The 13933-nt window shown below is 46.1% G+C and overlaps 1 protein-coding gene across 12 annotated transcripts in view; it reads right to left on the reverse strand.

The window, feature by feature from the left end:
- The window catches only part of LOC115287313, a 39982-nt gene extending 27572 nt beyond the window's left edge, over positions 1-12410 (reverse strand). For 3 of the 12 annotated variants that reach the window (XR_003906409.1, XR_003906408.1, XR_003906402.1), the window contains exons 1-5: positions 12085-12410; positions 10239-10421; positions 9518-9576; positions 4403-4545; positions 2266-2597 (exon numbers count right to left, since the gene is read on the reverse strand). Coding sequence is in view for 2 of the 12 variants with exons in the window: in XM_029933592.1 (XP_029789452.1) it covers positions 2266-2394; positions 4403-4545; positions 9518-9663 (418 nt within the window). In the remaining 10 variants the exon portion in view is untranslated. Of the gene's footprint in view, positions 1-2265; positions 2598-4402; positions 4546-7277; positions 8452-8520; positions 9410-9517; positions 10141-10238; positions 10422-12084 lie in introns of those variants that run through there. The other 9 variants (XM_029933592.1, XM_029933582.1, XR_003906414.1 and 6 more) reach the window with 8 other exon arrangements.
- Positions 12411-13933: the final 1523 nt, after the last annotated feature.

The following is a 13933-nucleotide window of genomic DNA, read 5'->3' on the forward strand; positions in this document are numbered from 1 at the left end:
AAGGATAAAAATCACATGAGAATCTCAATAGATGAAGAAAGAGCATTAGACAAAATTCGATATTCCTTGATAATAAAAACACTCAATAAATTAGGAATAGAAGGAAATTATCTTAACATTTTAAAGGTCACATATGAACAGCCCACAGCTAACATTATACTCAAGAGTGAAAAAAAATCTTTCCCTCTGATATTAGAAACAGGACAAGGATGCCCACTCTCTTTACTTTCACTCAACTTAGTACTGGAAGTAGTAGCTAGAGCAATTATGCAAGAAAAAGAAATATGAGGCATCAAAATCAGAAAGGAAGAAGGAAAATTACCTCTATTCTTCCGAGATCAGACGAGATCGGGCGCGTTCAGGGTGGTATGGCCGTAGACTACCTCTATTCTTAAACGACATGATCATTTATGTAGAAAACCCTGAAGTTTTCACACACACACACACACACACACACACACACACACACACACACACAGAGATACACAAATGGAGACTTCACACTTGCTGGTTTCAAAACGTATTACAAAACTACAGTCATCAACACAGTATGGTACTGTCATAAAGACAGACACAGAGAGGCACCTGGGTGGCTCAGTCAGTTAAGCATCTGACTCTTGGTTTTGGTTTTGGTTTAGGTCATGATTTCACAGTCTGTGGCTTCTAGCCCCAGATCAGGTTCTGTGCTGCCAGTGCGGAGCCTGCTTGGAACTGTTTCCCTCTTTCTCTCCTCCTCCCCTGCTTGAGCTCTCTCTTTCACACACAAAATAAATAAATAAACATTAAAAAGAACAAGACAGACAAAGACCAGCGGAACAACAGGCAGTCCAGAAGCAAATCCATGGATTTATAGTCAAATTATCTTTGAGGAGTGTGCCAAGAACGTACAATGGGGGAAGGAGCAGCTCTCCAACAAATGGTGTCGGGAAAACTAAGTATTCACATGCAAAATAATGAAATTGGTCCCTTATTTCAAACCACACACAAAATTCAACTCAAAATGGATGAAAGTCTTACATATAAGAGCTAAAATTATAAAACTCCCTGAAATTAAAAACAGGGGACAGCTTCATAATATTGGTCTGACACCAAAAGCACAGGCAACACAAGACAAGTGGGACCGCATCAAATGACAGGATGGGGACAATATTCGGGGTAATATCCAAAATGTATGAGAAACTCCTGCAACTCAATAGCAAGAGGAAAAAAAACCCCCATAAACACAAATAACTTGATTTTAAAATTGGACAAAGGTGGGGCACCTGGGTGGCTTAGTTGGTTGAGAGTCCGACTTCACCTCAGGTCATGATCTCACGGTTCGTGGGTTCGGGCCCCATGTCAGGCTCTGTGCTGACAGCTAGGAGCCTGGAGCCTGCTGCAGATTTTGGGTCTCCCTCTCTCTGCCCCTCCCCCGTTCCTGCTCTCTCTGTCTCTCAATAATAAATAAATGTAAAAAAAATTTTTTTAATTAGCTAAAGGACTTGCATAGACATTTCTCCAAAGAAGATATACAAATGGCTTATAATTTTTTTTTAATGCTGAACATCACTATCAAAACTACAATGAGATATCACCTCACATCTGTTAGGATCACCATTATCAAAACAAAACAGAAATGAGCAAATGTTGGTAAGGATGTGGAGGAGTTGGAACCCTTATACCCTGTTGGTAGGAATGTCACCTGGTACAGCCACCACTGAAAACAGTATAGAGATTCCTAAAAGCAAACAAACAAACAAAAAAACCCTGCCATAATACGATCCAGGAATTGTACTTCTGGGTGTGTATCCGAAGGAACGGAAAACAGGGTCTTGAGGAGATGCCTGTATTCCCAGTACACTGCAGTGCTGTTCACAAGAGGCAAGAGGTGAAAACAATCTAAGTGTCTACGGACAGGTGAAGTGATCACATACAGAACATACGGATGACAGAATATTATTCAGCCTTAAAAAAGAAAGACATCCCGTCATACACTACAAGACTGAACTTCAGGACATTCTGCTAAGTGATAGAAGCCAGTCACCACGGACAAAGGAGGACTCTAGAGAGGTCACACTCAGAAGCAGCAAGTTCAGTGGCGGTTGCCAGGAGCTGGAGGGGAGGAAGAAATGGGGAGTTGCTGTTTGTTGCTGTTCAATGGATATACGTGTGATAAAGGAGATGAGATGCACCAGGTGTGTCTGTCACCATTCCTGCTGCCACATTCACATACAGCTGTCACCCGCTGGTCCCGTGGCTTCCAGAATACGCTTATTTTGCACTCACCTGGAGTCCTACTGAGGCCCCAGGCACGGTGGGTCCCTAGAACCTGTGTGCAGGTCACATCTGCAGCTGAATAAGTGCAGGTGTTAACTTCCCAGAGGCCGCACTCTCCAGCTGAACCAAAAGTTACTTCTAATGCAGAAAGAAAAGCAATTGCATTTTAAGAAATAAGGTTGGCCAAAAAAATCTTATCCAATCCTTTCTTAGTTACTTCCCAGGATTAGCCAACGACTTAGAAGAGTGACATATGTGGAAAAGAGAAGAAAAGGCAGCCCACAGTTCCTCTGGAGCCCTTCCTTATTTGTCGGTAAGGCAAGCAAAGGTAGAATGTGTACCTGTCAAGAAGTTAAATAAAAGCAGTTGAGTTTGTATAGGATTTCCACTGTTTCGGTTAAAAAAAATACCGGTGTATATACATACAAACTATAGAATAGGAATTGTGTACTTTTTCAGTGATTTTGCATACGAGATAAATGTTTTTATATTCGCATGTAAAACTGACATTACATGATATAAAGAGGAATAGTAAAAGTCACAATAATTTAAATATTTGTTCAGAAAAACATTACATAGGCAAATTAAAAAAAACCCACCATGACAAGTTGAGAAAGGCTACAGAACAAAAGGAAAAACTTTATATTTAAATACTGTATCAATCTCCCAGCGCTGCCCTAATAAGGTACCACAGCCTGGGCGGCTGGAACCACGGAAATTTATTCTCTCACAGTTCTGGACGCTGGAAGCCCCAAGTCAAGGTGCTGGCAGCTAGGATCTGGGAGAGAATCTTTCTTTGCTTCTTCTGGCTTCTTCCTGGTGTCTGTCGGGAATCCTGCGTTCCTGCGTTCTTGGCAGCAGCCCTGTGTCACCTCCGGTTCTGCCTCTCCGGTCCCATGGCTGTGTCTCCTCTACCTGGCTGTGCAGCCCGGAGCCCTTCCTCCCCGCACGGACAGCAGGCATTGGATAAGGGCTTACCCTAACCTAGTATGGCCTCATTGCCACTTGATTCTATCTGAGAAAAGCTGTATTTAGTCACATTCACAGGTTCCCAGGGACAGGACTTTTGAGAACAGGCACTATTCAACCCAATCTGAAGGCCTTTTTTTTTTTTTTTTAGATTTCCACAACAATTTATGGCTCATTACTTTTAGAACTTTCTCATAAAGATAATTTACATTTTTAAAACATCCTTGAACATTTGAAAGGCATTATCAGGCTTTTAACAGCACCTTTCCTTGCATTTTAAACAAAGGGCCCCCCATTTTCATTTTGCTGGGACCCACACATGATGTCACCTTTTTAACAACAGCACTCATGTTGGAACTCTTGGCTTAACAGAGAGCAAATGAGTCCTCTCCCTGCACTCTAGACTGAATTACACCCTAGATTTATCCACTTTGTTGTGGCAGGATGGTTCCAGACAGACCTGGGGGAGGGGCATGCCCGTGGAAGACCCACGCCCACGCAGCTCAGGGGAACAGAGAACGTCCGCCTCACTCCCAAGATGAAGACAGGAAGAGCAGAGCAGAGCATGGCCAGCGATTCCTCTCAACCTGAGCAGCCAAGCAGGCCACCCCACCCAGCGTCAGTGGGCAGAGGGACAGGGAGGTCACAGTTACACTAGTCAAATGCCTTTCACATGGAGGATGCATGAGAAATGAAGAAGAAAAATGTTCACTAGCACTTCCCTGCTTTTACTAAACCCACTGAAATATACCTTAAAGTCTCCCCGATGGGCGAGTTAGATTTTCATCTCCAAAGTCTCTGATATGGGTGAGAAGCTGCATTAATTAAATTAACTCCAAGGCTATTCATATCCAGTGATGAACACCAACCCTATATTCTATTAGCCATCCTAAATTACAATTAACTATAGAAACTGGATGAGGCTAAATAAATAATTAGGATGAAATATATAAAGCCGTTCCAATAATACAATCTGAGAATCATAGAAATGGCCTAAATTTGAAAGTAAACCCTTGCCATTATTAAACTCTTCAGGGAGAAATTAAGGCTGCAGATCAAACCCTCTGATAGATGAAGGTCTCAAAGTCTTAAAGCCCAATTTTGAAATCATGTTTCTTCGTTATTGTGAGTAAAAGTCCAAAGTCCTAAACGTACATAATCCTCCCAAATGTCTTACTTGGTTCATTCTCAGCGGCGAGGGTTCTCAGGGCCTGAGTGGGACCGAGGCTCCCTCGGCATGTGCTGCTCAGAGATCCCACTGGGACACGCGTAGGGGCCTCGTGGGGCTTCGGCTGCGGTACTGGTCTCTCATGAACTAGGCTTTTAATGAGGACAGAGAGTTAACAAGGAAACTTCATTTTTCAGAACTAGCCTCACAACCAAACCATGTAGAAAATAAGCCAACTCCCGACTCCTAGAACATTTTAAACTAGGCAGATTTTTGCTCTCAGAATCCAGTACAGAATGTGCCCAAAGATCACAGCAAAAACTCAATGGCATTTGAGAGAAAAATAGTCTCTCTGATTTTCGCCTCACTAGGAGGTCCACTAATCTATCCTATTTGTCTGACATTGTCCCTTTGTTAAAGAGGACTCTTTCAGCATGAAGCGCACTTGGTACCGAGTCCGCCATGGACAGGGCGCAGCACTGCGCACCTGTCATCCCCAGGAGCTCTGTCTACACTTCTCTGACCACCCTGCTGCTTGCACTCAGTACCGAACTGATGACGTGTTCTATCTGATGACATTGCAGCTGCAGTCTCTGGTAGGTCTTAAAATCCCGGGTCATTGTGGCCATTTTCACTGCCTCCTGCTGTGGAACTGTGTAGACTATAGAAGGCGATCTCCCAGGGACACTTCTTCCTCACACGACATTGACAAACCCAGAGTCAGTGGGTCCACATGGGAAATGGAATCAGTTGAGCCTGTGGCAAGCCATATATGTCAATACTGACAAGTCTTGTAAAACTTTTCCCTACAGCTGAGTCTTGGTCTCCGTCAAGCCTGCTCAGGAAAGCTTACTGACAGGTAAGCTGAGGCGGGCAGTTGCCTGCGACCTCGCTGCCCCGTGCGCTTCCGGGCGCCGTAAGAGTCCGGTGCCTGAAGATCCTCCTGGCGCCTTCTTCGCTCTGCCCCAGTCATTCGCTCGGCCGCCCGGAACTCCGCAAGGCCCCTTTCCTTTAAGACAGACCTTTACTTACGTGATTACAGAAACTGACGCTCTGCATGCAGTCATCAGCCAAAATCAACGTATCTATCTTACGGCTGATGGAGTGGGCTGAATGATGCTCCCAAAAAGAGATGTCCATATCCTAACGCTTGAAATCTATGACTGTTGGCACGTTTGGAAGAAAGGTCTTTGAAGGTATAATTCAGGTGGGCCCTGACTACAACAGCTATAGATAATCACTTATTGCTTAAGGCTAGTTACACCCTACATGGGGGTCCTTGGCCCACCCTGTAATTGGTTAAACACTAAATATTGTGATTGGGTCCCGCCAAAAGTAACAAACGCTCTAAACAAAACTATGCTTAAAGTTACTGTCAAAGATGTTATGCAATAATGGCTGGACCGCTGTACCTGTGTCACAACGTCCTGTGACCCCCCCTTCTCGACCCCATAAAAACCCTGCTCGGCCCTTGTCCAGGGCTCTCAGCACGGCTCTGCTGCGCTGGTGAGGTCTGAGCCCGAGCTTAGGCCCGGCGAGCCGAAGCCCGTAATAAAGCCCTTTGCTTTTGCATGCGTGACTCGGTCTCCCTGGAGGTCTCTGGTTTTGGGGACAATATTGTGACCTGAGGAGGTCAGAGCCCACCTTTCCCGCTGCTCATATTAATAGAGGACAAAACTGGATATGCTTTTGCTTGTACAACCGAAGTCAATTCTTCATTAAGATGGAGGGCCTGTAAGTAAGTGTGGTGTAGGAATCATTGGATGCTGAATGTATTTTTTGTGGGTTTTATTAATGTTATGGGTTTCTTGAGAGGATCTCAAAAATTCTGAGTCTAGTCTGACATTTACAATGAAATTATCATGTAACCTCATGAGCAAAGTGAGCTCATCATCATAAAGGAGGGATATTAATACACTCTATCCCTACTTTGAGGGGCTTTATAAATTATTAAAGTAACAGGGGGGTCTTAGCCGAAGCCAGGTCCTGGCACACCCGTCCCCGGCGGTCGGCGGTACCTGTCTCGTCCGCCCGGACCGGTAGGGCGGAGAATCCTCGTGGGTTCTTTTTCTGAGGGAGGGAGAGAAAGGGCAGGAAAGGGTGCACAGAGAGTGAAGACAGCACACGGAATCCGATCAAGCCTCTCTTTTATTCTTCTTCCTCTCCTTCCTCCTCCTTCCAGAAAACACTGTATCTAATATATGGTTTGGGGCGGGGAACTGACCCAGGTCGGTTGCCAGGTAACAGAGTCAAATGAATATTAGAGAAAGGGGAAAACCCGAAAACGAAACTCCAAACTCTGGACACAGCATCAAAGGGAAGCGCGCAGACCAGCGTCTGCAGCTGCTGGGCAGGGGAAGCTTAACGCTGCACACCCGAATGCGGTTTGATCTTTTGTGCACCTTGGCCATTCTACGTCTGGCCCAGCATGACCGTCGCCAAAATCTTGGACCAGGAAATGGCACTCTCCTAGCCTCCAGATGTAAATCTTGTTTTTTGGTTGCTCCCTGGAGAGCGATATCTCCTTGTGTGAGGCGGCCAAAAGCTGGGCGGCTCCCGACACAGGAGTGTGTATGAGTGCACATATTTTCATTGATAGTTGTACATGCTTGAAAGTAACTCTACAGAATGCACTGTAACAATTGTGATGACATGTACCGCAACACTAATTCCCAGTTCTCCCGTTAAAACGACATAAATGAACAAACACCTACGTATTTCGTTAGTTACCAGAGACCTACAAGCGCTGCTTCTTGCAGCACCTTGTCCCTCCCAACCACCTGCCTTCCTCTTCACGTCAATCCTCGATTCAGAAGCCCTGGAGATTCGTTCATTAACTTATGCACACAATTCATTCATTCAGTCAAAAAACAACTCTTCTCAGTAAAGAAAACCGTCCTTAGTAGGTTTCATAGACATGCTCAGGAAATACAGTGGAGAAGATCACAGATGACTATTCCCTCTATCTAGTGGAGGGGGAGGCAAAAACAAACAAATGAGCAAATACTTAAACTTAAGTAGAAACATATAAACAAAAGCCAAATAAATGGATACAATGACTAGTACATCAGGTAAGTACTAGAGAGAACTAGAAAACAGGGAAGGGACATGGACATTGTTAGTTCATGGAAAGAGGTTGTGATGCAAAATTAAGTGACCAGTGAAGGCTTTACGGGGACACGACACATCAGAAGAGCATGAGGTGACGTGGGAGACAGCAGCGCACGTGTCTGAGGCGTGAGCGTGACAAGCAGCGCCAACAGGCAGGTGGAGGGCACTGAGACAGAAGAGTCGCCTGGAGTCATCGGGAAACGGAGGGCATGTCAGGGTGTGGAGGACAGAGGGAGCAGAGTGGAGAGGAGAAGGAAATGAATCCAGGAAGGAAATGGAGGCCCAGAGTGCCAGGGCCGTGGAAGCATTTTAAGGACTCCGATGTTTGCCTTGAGTGAGCAGCTAAAGAGACTTTCGTGATACGGTGTGGCCTTGGTCTTCACAGAATCTCTCTGGATGCTGTGCTGCTTGGAGACTGGGGAGGAGTAAAGACAAGATCAGGAAGACCAATAATTAATTAATTTAAAGAAGTGAATTCCTCAAGGATATACCTTCTACTCAGGGACGATGTTGAGCAGGGGTTAGCAAATAAGGGCCCACAGATCAAACTGGGTTCTCGGCCCGTTTCTCTATGATCCATGATAGAATAATGGTTCTTACATTCTGAAAGGTTGTTGAAGAAGCAGCTACAGAACCTGGACATGGCCCACAGCGCCTAAACTATTTAAAATCTGAAAACTGTGCTCCACCACCTAATACCCGGCTGGTAGCAGGTCCTCAACAAAACCGGAAGGAAGGACACCTGCGTAAACTGGTTTCTGAAAATACCGCGAAGTGATGGGCGTCAGGGAGCTTTTGTGTCTCTGCCCCTGTCCTTCCAAGCCGACAACGCCCAGTCCACTGAGCCACGGAAAGTACAGTCTGATTTCAGAACAACAAACCAGGAGGCATTTTCTCACACTGGCGATGTCATAAACAGCTTTCAGGAGAGCTTGAAGTAGCAACGACTAAAAGAGTAACATTAAAATAGCAACAAATAAATAAAATAATAACCAAAAAATTCTTAGACAACTTTAAACTTTACAAGTCACTTTCATGTTCATTATCTCATTTAGTCCTCAAATCAACTCCATGCGATAGGTATTATTTTCCCATTAGAAATGACCACATCTTAAATTCTTAGTGATATCTCAAGAAAAGTTCAATGTCAATGCTGAGGTTGAGTTTTTTTATATGCGAATGCTGGATGCTAAAATCAACAGGTATTTTCAGTTCAAGCCGTCAGACTAGAAAAAACATTTACTTTCTGTTCCTCCTGAAACCACATTTAATAAAAGTGTAAAAATATCAAAATTAATACCAATCAAAGCCAAGAGAACATGGAAATCATCAACCACAGAAAGATTTTGATACATTTCTAGAAGGCAAAAAGTGAAAGGCAGGACTGATGAATAGAATGATCAAGAAAGGCCTGTCCAAAGAAGGGGCTGCACAGGCCAGTCCGCTTCTGCTCAGCCTTGTTCGTAGTAAAGAGAAGAGAGAATAGGGGTTGAAAACAAGGAGACAAAGTTATTTTAGGGGAAAAGAAGTTCATTAAATGAGTTTCCTGGGTCACTCAGTCTTCCCTCTGTATTAACTCCACATGAACCACATCAGATTCTCGGTGAACGAGACAAGGGCACAGGCAGGGAGGGCTGAGCTACAGGGTGGGTGTCAGCTCTGGTTCATCCAGGACGTCACACCAAGGCCTCACTCACTATACCTGGAGATTTGTTGCTTCATAAATTTCAGATGCAAAGGAATCCTCCTGGCAACTCTACTTTGCTGTTATTATAAAAATATTTTTATTAATGATTTAATTAATTAATTAAAAATATTTTGTCTTAACAAATGCTGTCTCAACATGTCTGCTCCTGCCCAGGCAAATTATCTCGGAGTAACTCCTTGCCGTCTAACGTATTTTGCCTGTAAGGACAAGTAAGAGAATGGTCTACAGTTCAAAAAAGCATCCGCTCTGTCTACTCCCATTTGACAAGAGAAGTCAAGAGGTGGATTTTTCTGGGAAACCCTCACCCAGATTCCTTGGATTGTCCTGAAGCCCCAACACGCATCATATGCTTAATGTTTCCTCCCTGGGAAATAAAAAGATGGAAATAACATGATTGAGATTTTTTGTTTGCAAATATATCTGACACCATCATCTTTTTCAGAGTTCTCATAAGAAACCTTTGCCCAAAATTTGTACAAGCTCGCTACTTCTGTTCAAACACCACCAAGTGATTGTCTCTTACTGATCTCAAATGGTATCAAAGGAATTGTGGTCAAATGTCATATCTGGAAATCAGTTTTGCTCTTAGAGAGATTAGAAAGGGCTTGTAATATTTCTCCTTTTTTTTTTCAAACAGAATTAGGGTCTGAGCAAAACATTTTGTGTCCTACCAACCCTCAAGTTTGTTGGGGATGGAAGTCCAAATTTGCTCTAGGATACTATAAAAGCTCTAATAAACAGAGAACTAAAACTAATTTTGTAATATATGAATTATTTCTAGTGCTATTTTAAGTATGAAAAAATAAATACAGAAAAAACAAAGCCTTGGTTCGCGAGCACAATTTGTTCCGGAAACATGCTTATCATCCAAAGCACTTGTATATCAAAGGCAACTTCCCCATAATGAATAATGGAAACTCAGATGATTTGTTCCATAACCCAAAAATATTCATATAAAATATTATAATACTGTAATAAATACAAGATAATAAAGCAAATACAAAATATAAAGAAAAATAAACAAACCTTCATGGCGGGTGTGAAGGAGACAAGAGAGCAGGCTCCAGGTTAGCGTGCAGGATGAGTTTCATTATCTCTCACGGATGTTGATGACACTACACTATCACTGAGCTCTTGTCGTCTGCTGTATGTAAGGTCACTGGCACTGAGGCAGCAGAGGAAAGGGTCTGTATCTGCAGGCAGCCTGACCTAGAATGAAGCAAAGCCTTCCTAAGCTTCCTCTTGTGGGGAAAAGCAAAGGACTGCCCATAGGTGCTTTTTTTTTTAATGTTTTTAATTTATTTTTGAGAGACAGCGAGAGACAGCGCGAGCAGGGGAAGATCAGAGAGAGAGGGAGACACAGAAATCAAAGCAGGCTCCAGGCTCTGAGCTAGCTGTCAGCACAGAGCCTGACCCGGGGCTCGAACCCATGAACCGTGAGATCATGACCTGAGCCAAAGCCGAACGCTTAACCAACTGAGCCACCCAGGCGCCCCCATAAGTGATTTGAAGTGACAAAAAACTGCACCAGTGCCAGTTGTGGACACCGTCCAATGTTCTGAAAAATCACTGCTTTCTGCCAAACACCATGGCCTGGGACAGAGCATCGGACGGAGCATGGGAGACAATCACCCAGAATTCCACAGAGAAACAGAGAGAGAGAGGCTGACAGAGAAGAGAACTATTGGCTCAATTGTTACGTGACATTTGGCATCATGTCCTCCTTGTATTGCAAACCATCACTCGTTTATCAAGTTAAAACTTATCAGAAATGTCTGTGCATCGTGCGGAACACTTGCAGAACAAGGTACTCACAATCCAAGATTCTACTGTGTATGTATACATAATATAATATACACATTATGTTTAACATTTTTAAAATATGTATTTTTTACTGATCTATAGGATTTTGGTTCTGAAACTTATGCATGTCATGTCCCTGGTACGCAACATCAGTCCATGAGAGAGAAAACACGTCAATGAAGTAAACCACAGAAACAAGATTCAAACTAGGTAAGGCTACACGTAGGCCAAGATTTTTCAAACGTCCCTTATGTTGAAGCTTCCAGCTCCGAGACAATAATACATCCTTCTCTTGCCAGACACCCAAGCATCTCTCCCCCCTCTTGGTCATAAGAAACTCTAGAATTATATTTAAGTGCCAACAACGTGAGGTGAAGAATCAACCTGGCTGGCATGCTCACAATGACCAAACTGTGTTGACCTTTCTTTAATCTAACACATTGCTCCACTGTTAACTTACAATAAATGACGTATTTGCTTTCTAGACGTTAGTGAGATGCCTTACTAGATGCCAGAGAAACTGGCTTCTAATCCAGATGGAATAATCCACTGGTGACTTTCTTTCAGGTAGGCCACAACGTATCTAGAATATAATCTTTCTATATTTACGTACAGTCTCTACACAGAATCTTACGTATCTGCATTCTTCAGAGTAGCCCAGAGCGGAAATCTGGGCTGCAAGGCTCAGTTACAAATGTGGGGCGGTACTGTGCTTGCAACTGGTGGTCCATGACCTACATCTTCTGAGACCAGAACCCACTGTGGTCCCTGCTTAACTTACGAATTGAGCTTTTGTTCCATGAAGGCCTCGGCCCGGGCCGTGCGGTGCTCGCTGTAAGTACGGCACCGTGCTAGGACCTGAAGGACTGCGAAAACGGAAAAGAAGAAACGGTAGCACACAAGCATCTATGGGAAGGAGGCACCGCGGTCCGGAGTAAGAGCTCCGGGACTCACTCCGCGGGGCTTGAACCCCAGCGGGCCCCCCTACCATCCGTGTGAGCCGGGGGGCGGTCTCAACTGTAACTGTTGTTTGGCCAAATCCCTCCAAAGGAAGAACGTGAGACCCTACCTGTGCGGAAGGGAGGTCTTGGGGCGCGGCACCCCGTCGGGTCAGGGCCTGGCGGCCGCGTGGACACTGCCGCTGTCGGGAAGGCGATGCTGGGGGCCTGGGCAGCTCGGAGCCCCGCAGGGAAGCAGGGAGGGTCCCGGGGGCAGCGGCCGCTCCCGGCACGTTGGGAGCCCCCCAGCACTCGTGGTTCTTGGGGGAAAGGCTGGTGACACACCCCTGGGTGCTGGGGGCCCGACAGCCACGCACTCGCCTCCGGTCCCCACGCAGTAGCCTCGCTGGGCGTACCCACCCGCGGAGGGCAGCAGGAAGTCTCGCCAGCGCCCCGGCCCCCGCAGCCGGAAGTGCGCCCGGAAGGGCTAAGGGGCGGGGCCCTGGAGCCTCCTGCTGCACTGCGCATGTGCGCCCATCTCTGTGCCCTGTTCCTGGATGCGGCACAAAGGCCAGGCTCAGTGCGGATTTGACCTTTAGAGGAGTCAGCAGCCGAGGGGTCTCGCTCCGGCTTTTATACTCCAACCTCGTGAGCGTTGGGCGCACAACCAGTTCTAGCTGGACAACCTTAGTAAGTTCCATTTCCCAGGCAGCCGCCGCTGGCCTGGCCGTGATCCGACCCTGGCCTGACTCACCCTCGATGTCCAGCCACCACCTGTCCTGGCCCTGGGCCCCGGGCACAGGCTGTTCCCCCCGGGTCGGAGCCCTTTACAGGCTAAGTTCCATATGGAGCCACCGAGGCGTCATGCCGTCCCGCAGGCCGCATGGACCTCTGTCCTGCCCCCGGTGAACTGGGCCAACACTCCGAGAAAACCTGTGCTGTCTTCCCGTGAGTCCTTGATGTTTGGATCCTCCAGAGGCAAAAGAATCCCTCCTCCTGGACGCTCATTAACTCTCCCGGGTTCGCTAGCTGAGAGAGTAGAGGTTGGGGAGCCAGTCCCATTCAGGCACTGTCCACTCTTGTGCCCAAATGGGATGGAGGAGAAGATCCAAGAAGATCCCAGAGAAAAGATGGAAGAGACCAAAGGGGAGGATGGTGGGAACTGGGCCCCCATAGCTGCGGGATATACTGTTAAGATCTAGTACCCCGGAGACCCTGGAGCTGCTCAGCTCCCGGCAGTGCAAGCCTGCACCTTTGGACATCCATCCTAATCCTCCGGAATACAATTTGAGGAAGAACACCAGCAAGTCTCTGATTAACTCAGTCTTCTGAGAGCACATCAGACCTGTCCAGGAAGGAGACGGGGTGGTCAGCCTTGAGGCATGACGTCAACAACGGAAGTACCAGATGAACACCATCAGCCTGTCGGGGACACAGACCTCTCCATGGAACAGAACCAGGCTAGTGCGCCTTCAGGCAGCTTATCTGGGAGCTCTTTTCCCCCTGTATCTGCCAGCGGGAGGCTCAGCAAACAGAAAAGATCCATGCCATCTTCTCTGCTGCTGCCACCACCACAGTCACACTTGTGGGACCGAGGTGAGTTGCCCCCACACCCTAAGCTCCCTTGCATAGCTATTGACAAAATCTGGACACCTTGAAGAAAACCAAATGTGAGAGGAATAAAACCTTGGAGGAGAGAAGACAGACCAGAGGAGACTGCTCAGACAGTCACCCTGGCCCTGCTCTATCTGTACTTGCACCAGAGACAGCTAACTGCCCACCTTGGGTATTAACACTTTTCAAGTCCCTAGTCCTACAGCTGACTTGGCTGACCCATCTGCCAGGCCCCCAATCCCATCTCTTCCTCCATTTTTTTTTAATACCAAATATTGGTCAAGAGACAGCAAACAGTTGTTAAACCTTCTCCTGCTGTTCCCACTGGGTTCTTCCGCCTCTTAGTTCCAATCCCATTCAGGGAAT

This window comes from Suricata suricatta, chromosome 1, assembly GCF_006229205.1.
Source record: "Suricata suricatta isolate VVHF042 chromosome 1, meerkat_22Aug2017_6uvM2_HiC, whole genome shotgun sequence".
NCBI classification, from domain to species: domain Eukaryota; kingdom Metazoa; phylum Chordata; class Mammalia; order Carnivora; family Herpestidae; genus Suricata; species Suricata suricatta.